At 42.3% G+C, this 12,519-nt stretch overlaps 2 protein-coding genes across 5 annotated transcripts; both read right to left on the minus strand.

Moving 5' to 3' along the window:
* Nucleotides 1-70: 70 nt before the first annotated feature.
* Nucleotides 71-7,889, minus strand: dcaf11 (ddb1 and cul4 associated factor 11). Its single transcript, XM_020087855.2, has 15 exons — nucleotides 7,683-7,889; nucleotides 7,224-7,452; nucleotides 6,629-6,756; nucleotides 5,658-5,776; nucleotides 5,461-5,525; nucleotides 5,198-5,298; nucleotides 4,662-4,808; nucleotides 4,342-4,396; nucleotides 3,956-4,024; nucleotides 3,480-3,537; nucleotides 2,422-2,607; nucleotides 2,143-2,296; nucleotides 1,833-1,985; nucleotides 1,640-1,746; nucleotides 71-1,146 (listed from the first exon to the last, which is right to left on the minus strand). The coding sequence occupies exons 1-15, from the start codon at nucleotides 7,852-7,854 to the stop codon at nucleotides 1,075-1,077; spliced, it is 1,815 nt and encodes a 604-aa protein (XP_019943414.2). The 5' UTR covers nucleotides 7,855-7,889; the 3' UTR covers nucleotides 71-1,074.
* Nucleotides 7,890-9,525: 1,636 nt separating this feature from the next.
* Nucleotides 9,526-12,508, minus strand: thtpa (thiamine triphosphatase). Of its 4 annotated transcripts, none has more exons than XM_020087225.2 (4): nucleotides 12,361-12,508; nucleotides 10,673-10,742; nucleotides 9,994-10,476; nucleotides 9,526-9,902 (listed from the first exon to the last, which is right to left on the minus strand). In XM_020087225.2, exons 2-4 carry the CDS (start codon nucleotides 10,740-10,742, stop codon nucleotides 9,802-9,804), a joined length of 654 nt encoding a protein of 217 aa, XP_019942784.1. In that variant the 5' UTR covers nucleotides 12,361-12,508; the 3' UTR covers nucleotides 9,526-9,801. The 4 variants fall into 4 exon arrangements, with proteins under 4 accessions (XP_019942784.1, XP_019942783.1, XP_019942782.1 ...); XM_020087224.2 differs by having other exon boundaries at nucleotides 12,284-12,371; XM_020087223.2 differs by lacking the exon at nucleotides 12,361-12,508 and adding an exon at nucleotides 12,137-12,277.
* Nucleotides 12,509-12,519: the final 11 nt, after the last annotated feature.

Below are 12,519 nucleotides of genomic sequence, written 5' to 3' on the forward strand. Positions count from 1 at the left end.
GTTAGAAATGTAGTCAGATTGAAAAACAAAAGTCTGAACATTTTTTTGCATGAAAGAACCAACAAAGTTATTTCTTTGTGGAACATTTAAATAAAGGTTTTATTGTTACTGTAAAACAACGGTCAGAGAGAGAAATATGGGCTTTGATATAAACACCTGAAAATTGCATAAACAGATGAGTGTGTATACGTGTACACTCATATCCTCCGTCCCTTAGTTCTGTCTTTAACACAGTATTACAAACATTCAAACCTTTTTTGAGCAGATCACAGGTTTATATTGGCCAACAATCATTTTTATTGGCTCAGGGCTTGTGTTTACAGAGTTGAGTGCTCAAGACCAGTGCTGTGTTTAAATACAGGAGCTGCTTTCCACTTTAAGACATCTTTAAAGGACTAACGTTACCGTGAGGTCGACTGTAAAACTAACAGTGTGTTTGGGCAGCCTGGTGACCACCGGGTTTACAAAATTACATGACAGGTCTATTGTAGGGCATGTACGGCACCATTTGTTTCCATATTTTCATATACAATGTTTTTTAAATGTGAAATCTCTGAAGCAAAGTCAAATCAGAACTAACAACAATCTAAATACACTCCCTGAATGCACATACCATTAAAGTACTTTACATTTATACAGAATCATCCTCCTCAGTTGCTCCCTGCAAAATCCAACAATGATTTGACATTGAACTAGCTTACCATTACATTTGAACAGCTCGTTTACTAAGTGCTGTGTAGCTCTTTTTTCAGCTTCAGCACATTTTTCAGAGTTTCAGGCCAAATGAAAAATGTTTGGCCCGTTTACTCTGTTCACGACAAGTGAGGCGAAAAACAGAAGAAACACAGAAGCAGGTTGTCCCCAGTGTCCCTCTAACCTGACTTTTACAAGATCACACCATATCCACGCTATAATTGTAATCATTAATATCCAGCATTAACTTTAGAAGATATTTTAAGTCTCTCCCAGTCCTTCTGGGTTTATCGTCGGCCTCTGTTCGGGGCCAGTTACTCTGTCTGTGGTGATGTCATTTCCCCCGACATCTTTTCCTTTTTTGTCTCTTTTCTCTCACTGTCAGTCCCGCTCTCTCTCCTCCTCCAGAGGATGTGTTTGTCTGTGTTCCCACATTCGCACCGCTCCGTCCCACTGTGGACAAACAGAGAAGGAGAAGGACAGGGTTTCACAACTCACGTTTTTAAAAGGTAAGCGGTAAATTAGATACCAAATTCCTCTGTGACTTCTGTGATATATTTAAAAACTTTCTTCTGGATTTATATGTTAAAATGTACAATATATAACTGGTCGCTAGAGGTCTGTCAATAAAAACAATCACCAGAGATCTAGTTTGTTACGTCATGAAGCTGTCTGGGTTCATGGGAGTTGTTTTCCTCACCACCACACCCATGATGATGTACAGTATATCAAATGCAAAAAAAAATATCTCTATACACCAGTCTTGGCATGATTTTCTGCTACAATCCTGCCAGTTCTTATTAAGAAACTACAGGGTTATTATGGTGCCCCCATCATTCCTAGGAGAATCACGTCTCCAGCACCTATGACATCTATAATACTGTATGAAAACAAGTAATTAATTATTATATAATTTTACAAATTACTTTGCATTAACTCTACTCACAGAGCTGCTGATGATACTGTCCTCGTATGGGTGCCAGCTGACGTCCCTCACGCAGGCGTCATGACCCGACAGTCTGGAGACCACGCTGCCCGTCAGGACGTCATAAACTGCAAACACACACAAACATTTCAACCAATGCAGCTTCTTGTAGATGTGTGTATTATCAACGCGCTAAGACTGGGGTGACACTCACTGACGATTTTTCCAGTTGAGCAGCCGGAGTAGATGAACCTCTGCCCGGTGCTGAACTCCGGCGAGAAGCGGCTACGGATGAGGGTGTGCAGCACGCCATGACCACGATAGGTCATCACCGATGTGTCGCCTGTCAGCTTGTGTCTCCTCAGGGCTGAAAGGGACCACAGGGCAAATAGGTAAATAAACACTGCTAACTATTTTTGATTCAATGCCAAACACTAATCATATAACTGACTTCCCCTTGGTGCGATCATTTAATCTTTACCTCCTCCTCTGTTCACCCTTCATATGACCCCCGCCCTCCTCACCTCTCTGGGGAACCTGCTGCCAGCGGTAATCCCAGTTTTGTTGGGTGACAGCCAGGCGGGATGCTGCCAAGCCCTCTTTGGGTGAGAACTTCCTGACGTCCCAGAGCTTGATGGACTGGTCCTTGGAGTTGCTGATCAGATAGCGTGCGTCACCCTGGCACAAGTGGAGATTTTTTTGAGACACAACAACAACCCTCAGAGGCTCTGAGGCCAATATAATGGACTGAATGTGTGTGTACCAAGCTAATTTTGGCATCTAATTAATCAGGTCTTCCCCACCTTGCTGTGGATGAAGGTGATGCCGTCTCGGTGTCCGGCCAGCTGTCCGACAGGCTGCGGTCTGTCCTCCCGCAGCGTCCGTCTGTCCCACACCTTGCATAGTGCGTCGTCGCTGCCAGAGAAGAGCAGCTGGGATGAGCCGTCAGCGAATGCAACTGCATTCACGTCATCCTCATGGGCATCAATCTGAAGTCAGAGACATGTCAGAAGCACGTGTCAGTCGGAGACAGTAGGTGCAAGTTCAGTCTTTTCATGGGATTTGTTAGAAATAAGAAAATTCGCAGAATAATCCTTTACATGCAGCCACATACAGAAGGAAGTTAAAGGAAAGCAGAGAAGGGCAAAAGTTCAGAATAAATCACTGACACGGTAATGCAGAGGTAATTCGGGACGGGCTGAGAGAGTGTAAGATCATGTTGAAGCAGATGGTAGAGGTCAGCGACGGACTTCTGCACAGAGGGAGGTTGTGGGAGGAGGGAGGAGGATTTAACCCCCTTAGTCCCTCTGAAGGGAGGAGACTTCTTTTCTTATACATTAAACCTCACCTTCACCAAAATTAGCAGGTATAGACAGATTATTTACACGTGGGTAAATTCGCAAGAAAAAGGCGTTGGACTAATTTCCCATTGCAGGACTTTACCTTTCTGTTTTTTTCCCCGGGTAAGTCATGTTTGACGTCAGAAATGCACTGAGGTGCTCTCTCACCTCACCGTCTTGCCAAATTAGTCATGTTTCCAAAACATGTGTCTGATGTTATTTGACCCGGGAGTGAATGCTGATTTAATCTATTACCATTGCAGCCAAAAGCCAGATGTTAGTGGGTGTTAGTGGTTTTTGGTTTTTTTGACCAGTGGAAAAGGGACTTTACAGACGATGGTGTAAAACTTGATGTCAGCTTGATAGGTTGCTATTCTGCTCACCTTGACTGCAGGATGAGGAGAGAGCTTGAACAGTGGTGGATTTTACAGGTACATGCAGGCAAAGATGCAGCAATGCCAGCAAAACAGAAACAGAAAACTTCTATAATAAAAATACAAACTGAATACAAACACACTCACCTTCAATGTTCGTTTATTCTGCTCAAGGTCAAAAACATACAGGCAGCCATCGTTTGCTCTGAAAGGAGAGGAGAGTTGGACTGAATGAACCAAAGTAGTAGTTTAAAGTGAATGTTTGCGTATCACATGACCCCCTTCCGGAGGAAAACAACCGGCATTAGCCGCGGCCACTTATGTAGAACGCATCATGGATAATCAATTACATATGTTGCTGACCCTGTTGTCTTTGCTAACAGCTGCAGTCATATTCTGCATTTTACAGTGATGCAACTGTTAACATGTGTAGGAGACAAGTTATTATTCTAGGAATCGCCCAGTGTACGTGAGAGGTCACATGATATGTGTTTTCAGGCGTGTTAGTGTGGACGGGGATTAAAACTAAAACGCTGTTTTCAAACAAAAAACGTAGTAGAATGGATGTAGCCTCACTCCTGGTTTCCACGCCACCTTGAAGCCTAAACGTCAAGTGTACTCACCCTCCCAGGATCTCTTTGCCATCTGTGGAGGCTGCTAGGGAGAACACACAGAACCTCCTCTCATCTGGACTAAAAACACACACACACACACAAGCAGGTTGACACTGCAGCAGTGGCATAATTACTGTATCATAACTACACTGTGTACTGCATCATGCCAGAGCAAAAAGCTTGATGAAGGCATACATGACCTGTTAAACAATGCAAGTGTGAGGACTGCATGAGTTTTAATAGCAGTGCTTTGTATGAATTAATGAACAGAACACAGAATGAAAGGGGGGAGGTTGAGGTGGTGACAGCATCATTCATCCAGGTGGTAGTGAACGGAGGGAATGATAGATTACCTTCTCTGTTATGTTATAAGATACTATGAGGGAAACACTAACTTGAGGTCCAGGGAGGTGTGGTTTTCACTGTCACCATCTATACTGCACAGATGAACTGTGGGAAAGACGCAGACAGATAAAACCGACATGAATAAAACAGCATATTTGACAGTCATGATAATGAAATTTACAAAAAAACTTGATACTCGGTTTGTATATTTTAAGCAAGATTACACAAAAACAAGGTAGAAACAAAAAAATCACATTTAGCTCATGTTTTGAATTGGTTTGGGGAGGTGCAGACAACTCCTGTATTACCAAAACTCTGTAATGACTTGCTCATTGTATCACACAGTGAAAGACGGGGCCGCAACCCTTACTGTAATCAGACCAGCTGGAGTAGAGCACATGTTGTGCATCGGGGGTGAAGCAGACGTCGAGCACGCTCCAGCCTACATCTCGAGCTCTCACTGTTCGCAGCAGATTAAAACGCCCTTTGGTGGTGTCGTACAAGCGGATGTTCTGGTCTGCACAGAGCAACAGAAAATACAAAGAATTACATTTAACAGTCCTGTAAAGAGCATGAGGCATTCAGTTTTTGCAGAAGGAGAACATCTTTATCTTGATGAGAAAAGAAAAACTGACAGCAAAACAGAGACTGCATTAAAAACGTAATGCAGTATTATATCGTGAAAATAAATGACCACAACATACTGCCACTAGATTTGGTATTTGTGCTGTTTTACACATTTTGTATCAAGGAACTAATGAAAGTAAAACAGTGTTTCTCTGGAACTGACTACATTCTTTACATAACATATCATGGTTTCCTCTGATTTCTAAAGAACCACAAAGAATCATGATCAGATCTGAATCGGTTCCTCTGGGTTCTTGTGTTGGACCTGGAGTTATTTACCTTGGCAGGCAGAGAGGAACATGTTGCCCTCCTCGCTGTACACTCCACAGAAAGCTTTCTGCTGGTATGTGTCCTTGTGGGATACATAGTTTGGCAAGAAACTGTGAGGGAAAACAAGGGTTAACATAAATTAACAGACAGAAGTTAATACTTAATCAAGTTTTTTTTTAATGTGCTGCCTTTCTGAACTTGTGTTTTTCTCTGTGCCACCTTCTAGTAATTTGTTGAGAAATTTAAGACGTGTAAGTGTTTGAGGAGCTTACTGTGTGCGGATACGACTGCACTCCCCATGAGAAAAACTGGAGCCTCTACATCTGCCTTTTTCCCTCTAAAATGAAAAAAAAAAAACCCATCACATTAAGTCAACAGCCTGAAACTGATGAGAACTCAATCATCTTCGTCATTATTTTCAAAGTGCTAGAAATTTCCCAGTCTCCTCATGACTTGCAATTGCTCTGACCTCTGCTAGCATGTGTGTGAAACTGTGTCGGCCCTTCTGGGCAGACGAGGCTGTGGCCAGCAGGATCTGAGTTCGGATCTCGCTTCGGTCCACTTCGTTTGTGTCCGGCTGGGTGTCCACTGGCAAAGTAACACAAACAGTCAACATCTCACAACAAGCTTTCTGGACATGCTACATACAGTTCATTGTGATTCAATGGCCCTATGTATTTATGACACCGAACTGCTGGACCTCTAAACAAACAACAAATGTTTCGATGACAAACTAAACACAAACATGTTCTACTGATGTTCTCTGACAAGGGGAGAGTGGAGAAGTAGATATAGAGTAGAAGACACAGGAATTACTATTCACGAGCTGAATAACACTGAGAGTTTGTTCAATGTGTTCATTTCATGAGCATTAAAGAGCTCAGAGTTGTATATGCCTAAATACTCTTGAATTCCTCTCACCTTCAAAACATCTATTTTGGATCTGACTGAAGACAAGGCAATACCATTACCCTGAGGTTATTTGTATATTAAACTGAAATCTTACATATTACTGATATGCGTTGTTCCTGCATCTGATATTGGGAATTGGGTGGATTCCTGCTATTCAAAACTGGGTGAGTGAGTTTTTGCTTAAACTAATATTCACTGGCTGCTTTCAGACATGCACAGAACCAGAAAGACTGTATTATGTGACTACACAAATGTCAGAGTTAGAGGCTCAAGACAACCCCCCCCCCCCCCCCTTATCTGGAGGATTTTCATTCACTGTGAATGAGTGGGCCCACTGATAACCCGATCACAGAAAATACAAAAATAATACAACTATCTCAGGATGAAAAAGAGGAGCCAAACACATAAGAGACCCAAAGAAGATGTCATCTTGGAAAGACAATGAGATTCGATAGCATTTGCTGATACAGATCAACACTGGACCAACAGCCTGGACCGTAAATCTGTCAGCAGCAGGTGGAGACTTACCTGGCGGGTTGTAGCGGTCTCCCAGCCGACCCTCCCAGGCTCCATCGCTGTCCTCGTCAGAGTCAGAGTATGACTGGACCAGCTGCAGCCCTGTGGCTCCACTGCCATGGACCAGTCTGACCTGGCCCCTGCACACAAACACACCAGTTCAACAACCAGTCAGTTACAGAGGAACACACATACGTACGTAAAAAAATAGACAAGAAATCAGAAATGGAAATCGTGTACCACCACAAACACTTTGAATATTATAATGTTAAATCAGACGTACCACTTGCCTGACCACACACTGATTACAATGTGTTGTTCAACAACACTGTAAGGAATTAGTAATGATATACCAGCAACAACAAATCTCTGGACAAACAAACTTTCTGCTGCTATGTCAACTGTGCATTTCCTCTACGGAGGGTCACTAAAAGTGTATCTTATTTTATTCTGATCTTAATTAGACATGCAACATTCAGTTCCATAAGTTCCTCATGTGACCAAATCAGCATGGACGGTTAAATCAAGATCTGTGACAGTGTGATGATCTGACACGGAATGGAACGACCCCCTCAGGGTGTTTGGATCAGTGTCCGGGTCATGTCACCTCCTCAGTAGGTAAGCCAGCACTTCAGCTAGGTCGACGTCCTCCTCTGGTGCTGCTGCAGCTGCTGCTGAAGATGAAGATGATGATGATGATGATGACTGTCTGTCCGCCGTCCTGCGGCTCCGGTTCGGCTGTGCTGCTTCGGACCGCTCCGCTGGGTTGTCACTGGAGGAGCTCCTTCCACCAGACATCCCAGAACTGGACTGAGAGCCCATAGACTGAGGAGGGCCTGTTTACACACAGCGGAGTGAGATTATCGTACACAAACACAAGTTAGCAAACAATGGCAGGGCGACACACGCGTGCACGGGCTGAGATCACATCACGGCGAGGTGACGGAACAATCTGTCCCGGACTGTTCACCCGCCTCCCGGTTGTTGTTCTGCACCGTGTCCCCCCGTTCGCTCGCACTGGTGGTTTTAGTGGAGCTAGCTACAGATGCTAACGCGTTAACCTCACCGTGTGTCTGTCTGTCCTCTCGGCAGCACGTCGGTCCAGCTCCCCGTGTGTCGGTACCGAGAGAACAGCTTGATCCTGGTGCGACTCCGCCGGTGACGAGGTGCTCGCCCGGAGAGCTGCGGGTTTGACAGCTCGGTGTGGGATCAGTCTGCTCGATGGGCCACTCCGACATCCGCCATGTTGTTTACAAAAGTGTGAGAAAAAAAAAAACTGCGCGTGCCCGTTCACAGTCATGTGACACACCCTCAACAACACTTCAACTAAAAAAACAAAGAATAAAACACAATTATTAATAATAACTATAACTATAATATTATCTAAGCAAAAATGACACTGATCTTTAAAAAAAGCACAAAGGTTACTGTTGTGTAATACCAATGTTACAAAGTGTTTGCACAATCCCTCCCCTGGAGCTTATAGTATTTCATTTTTATATTTGTTTTTTTTTTATATTTGTGCTTTCACAAATACACCACAGCAAATTCCATTTGTAAACCTGCTTGGCATTAAAACCAGATCCTGATTCTGTTTACTCTAGAAATACACGAAAATAGCATAAACAAGGCAGAGAGATTAAAATATACAACTTACTGAAAATAGTTAACTTATGAGATGAATGTTTACTAAGATGGGGGAAGGTGTTTACAATGAACAGCATCTGTCCTGCTCATCCACAGACAGTGACGACCATGGTGCTGAGTTTATTTATCTGACAACATGGACGAATCATAAAGCATCTGTGAAAAATATCTTCACACTGAGGCTGATGCTACTGGAGGCCCACCTGTCAGGCTCTGCGGGAAAATGCTACTGATAATTTAATGTTTCAGTTAACTGACTCAGAAAATGTGATTGTAAGAGCTGAAGGTATAAAGGTATTTGTCTTGTTTTTTGGAAACACCGAAACAAAAGTCTGTGTGTGTTTTATGATTGTATTCTGGAGAGAGATTCTTTGGTAAACTGGATGTATCTAGACAGGATATTATTTTGAAGCACAAAGGCATTAGGCCCTGCAGGATGTCCAGTGGTATGCTTAAAAAAAAGATAATCTTAAACAGCCCTCCTTCATATTTTTACCTAACAGAATAGATATGTTGATGATTTAGCTTAAAGTCATGTAACCACTATAAAGGGCTGGCGAGGAGGTCATGTCCCTTCTTAACCATGAAGGTCTTAAATACACAGCCCAAAGCTCCACCCAGAACTATAATAAGATCTGGCAAAGGTTTCATCTTATTTTGAGACCAAGGTCCCTTTCATGAAAACAATGCCCCCCTCTCTCCCTGCCACATTACCCTTTTTATTCCTATTTGACTTTTTATTCTGTTTTATTTCATTTATTCATGTTGTGTCATTTGTGAACTGGTATTTCATTCCTACCAATAATGTTGTTTTAAGGCATCTAAGATCCATTAACTATTCCCTGGGAAATTGGTGAAAATGCCAAAAAACGCCCTCATCTGGCAACGTTAAAGAAAGTGAAAAAGAACAGGAATAAAATGTAATGAGTTCTTTCGCCAATTCTCGTGGAAATCCATTCTGTTCTCTTTACATAGCCCTACTGGAAAACTAACAAACGTACAGGGGCAAAAACAGGTATTTATTGAGGCATTAACATTGATGTAAAGATTATCTATTGTGAAAACATGACGTGAGTTTGAACTGTTGTTAAAAGACATGAGGAATCTTGCAGCTGTTGATTCCAGCACATGAAGCTGACAGAATAACAAGTCTCAGACCATCAGATGGTGGTTTGAGTATAAACACAGTCACCAGCTCTCTGTCTGGTGCCGTCTGTCTCATCATCACAACATAGTATAAAACAATTATCATTAATGGTAAATGAAGAGTATGTCACCCCGTTTATTTTCAGTATTTACAGTTACTCTCACATTCCATGTTATTACAGGAACTCAACTGTTGTTTGCAGTACTTTGGACCATTTAGTTCAGGTTGAGAGCAGAGGTCTGTTGCTTTACCAAACCTGAATGTGCAGGAAATGTCTTGGAGATTCACGTCAACTTTGAGCATCTTTAAAGCTACTGGCACATTTCAGAGAATGTTTTTCTAATAAATAATATCTCACTTTACAAACATGTTGAAAAACATTCGTTGTCTCCTACAAAATGTGTGCACTTAGCAATTTTGCATAGTGCTCTGGGTGATATCTTTTAAGGAAAACGTTCATTTTTCCCTCAACTCGCCGATCTCCGGTCAGACCTGTAAAGGAGAAGAAATGGCAGTTTAATATCATGATACATGGTGCTATATGGTTTTAAATGGCTGAGCGGGATGACAGCTTTGAGCTCACCCAGCTTCTGAGCTGTTCTTTCAATCTTCTCCAGAGCGGCCTGCACATCTCCTCCCTCCGGTATGACCACCTCTAGCTCCCCCACATGGTAGCCAAAGTCTGCCTGGTCCAGATCTATCTGCACACCCCCCTCCTCTAAATTGAATGACTGCCTCAATGTCGTAAACTCTGCAAAGCATGCCAGATTCTTTCTGCTCAGCCAAGACTCGTCCTGGTGTGAGGAGGCCGTCTCTGTGTCTCTGTCCTCACAAACGTCTGGGATGATCGCTGCCACTCTCAGCTGAATTTCATGCAGGCTGGTTATCTCCTTGTAGCGAGTGCACAGTGCTGCCGCTCTACTTTGCTCCCCACTCGTCTCCTCTGCTGGACACTTGAGCTCCCAGCATCCTTTACGTTTACGTAGCCACATGTCTCTCAATGTCAAATCAAACTGGGGGTTGTCAAAATACTGGTCTTGAAACTGTTTCTGACCAACACAGACGGCTGAGGAAAGAGAAGAGGGGGAAGAGAGATGGTTAAATAAATACACAGATGGCCTTTCAGATAAGAGCACCATTAGAGTTTGGAAAAGCCTTTCAGTGAACATTTGTAAGCCGACAAGGATCACTGTATCAAATAAATAACTGGACTCTAAAATTACCCATCTGTTAAATGTCTGCTAGACAAATTTAACACGTACCCCCGAGCTCCTCCAGAGTCTTCAGAGTGTCAGCGTCGCATATAAACTTTCTCTCCACTTCCACGCTCATCTGAAATGGACACAGTGTCATCAACACCGACGGTACTGTAGGATCATGAGTCCAGCTAAATTAACTCTAACCTGCTTCAAGCCTTTACAGTCAGTAACCTAACAGGCAGGTGTAAAGATATGTTTTTTTTAATCTACTGAAAAGGTATTCATTTTTAAAGTTTTATCACAATAATCAAAAGAACAATACAAATAAGAATACATTGTAATATATGACATATTATAGTTTTATTATGTTTTCTAAGAAATAATCTACATATCCATCAACATTTACCCTCACACTAACTTGAATGTATTAGTCATTAACCAGCAGGGCAATTAACAAAGCATATTTACTTAAGAACTGTACAGAACATACAGTTTTGCAGAACCTGAACTTAAATTGAGTACATTTTTTAGTTTTGAACAACTATGTTGTTTCATACAGAAATATTCTACTTTATTACCCCATACAGCTTTAGTCACTAGTTACTGTGCAGAATAATTTGTTGCAACTATCAAAAGAATAAAATTCAACAACGATCCTATTTCACAGTAGAATATCTATACAGTCAGTAACCTGGTTAAGTTTTTATTCTTCTAGCAAGAGTGTATTGTTTTTTATGTTTTAATAATAATAATGACACCATTAACCGTGATAATAATAATACGAATAATAATAATAATAATAACGACAATTATAATATTTGCAATATTACAGTTGTTTTGAGAAAGACTTTACAACATTTACCCAAACACTAACTTGAATACATTAAACATTAACCAGAGAAAATGATCTATGCCATATTTATTCTAGAACTGTACAGTAAGTACAGTTTTTAGAAATCTGAAATGTACTTGAGAATATTTTTCTTTAGTTTTGCGCAACTGAGTAGTTTCAGAAAGAGATATTGTGCTGTATTACCCTGCGACAGTTACTGTGCAAAGTAATTTACTACTAATGTAAAAAAGTAAGATAGAAAGCACTACCAACATTTAAATACATATGAGCAGTAATGCACCAGCAACTATAATAACATATGACAATAACACAGTTATGCAAAAATCATACAAAAACCCCTCCTGCAAAGTATTTACATTACTACTGTTACTTATAGCCTTACCTTGGTATTTAACCTAGATTTCCCCAACGTGCATTCACAGTTATTCTGTTAGCTATTAATTCTTATTTCCAACCCTTTTACTACTATAACCTGTTCGTCACTGCTTTGTAAATATTAAGTGCACAGTTGCACGTTCGTGTAAAGCGATATTTCTTTCTAATCAGGCTTGATTTATTCAGCCCACGCAGCTAATGCAGGGTCATGGCACGAACTCCGAGTCAAAAATCCACAAACTCAACCGCGGGGCGTTTAAAATAGCCCGTGACACAGCGCGGGCTGCGGGCTCACGCACCTTCGCAGGTCAAGTTCTGAGATCCGTGTCATTCGGCGTCAAAAACGGAGCGATAGACCAAACCGGGGAGTCGCAACACGTCAGCGAAAATGTAATTCTGCACAGGCGCAGTGGCGGACAGCTATGGGGAGTGTTTAGGAGCATCACCTCTGCTGCCCCAGTAACGCAGGCAGCGGGGGCAGAAATGGAGCCGTTTTAATCCGCCCTGCTCCGTCAATATTTACCCCGCTAAGACCCTCCTTCACACGGGACGGTGTGGCGAGGAACCCACGGGAGGCCTGGCCCACCCTCCAGCTGTCATTAGGGTCGCCACCGCGCCACAGTGCAGGCGGGCGGGCGGGACGGGAGACTTCACTCCTGTTCACCTTTAACGTGAGAATGAG

This window comes from Paralichthys olivaceus, chromosome 17, assembly GCF_024713975.1.
Source record: "Paralichthys olivaceus isolate ysfri-2021 chromosome 17, ASM2471397v2, whole genome shotgun sequence".
NCBI classification, from domain to species: Eukaryota; Metazoa; Chordata; class Actinopteri; order Pleuronectiformes; family Paralichthyidae; genus Paralichthys; species Paralichthys olivaceus.

Bases quoted from the DNA above. Each gene is read 5' to 3' on its own strand.
- dcaf11 (XM_020087855.2), bottom strand. From the start codon at position 7,854: ATGTCGGAGTGGCCCATCGAGCAGACTGATCCCACACCGAGCTGTCAA. The intron at 3,538-3,955 runs GTGAGTACACTT...CTCTCCTTTCAG, and splicing joins GGCAAAGAGATCCTGGGAGG to AGCAAACGATGGCTGCCTGT. The intron at 2,608-3,479 runs GTGAGTGTGTTT...CTCTGACTTCAG, and splicing joins AGAATAAACGAACATTGAAG to ATTGATGCCCATGAGGATGA.
- thtpa (XM_020087225.2), bottom strand. From the start codon at position 10,742: ATGAGCGTGGAAGTGGAGAGAAAGTTTATATGCGACGCTGACACTCTG. The intron at 10,477-10,672 runs GTACGTGTTAAA...CTCTTTCCTCAG, and splicing joins GACTCTGGAGGAGCTCGGGG to CCGTCTGTGTTGGTCAGAAA. The intron at 9,903-9,993 runs GTGAGCTCAAAG...TCTCCTTTACAG, and splicing joins AAGAACAGCTCAGAAGCTGG to GTCTGACCGGAGATCGGCGA.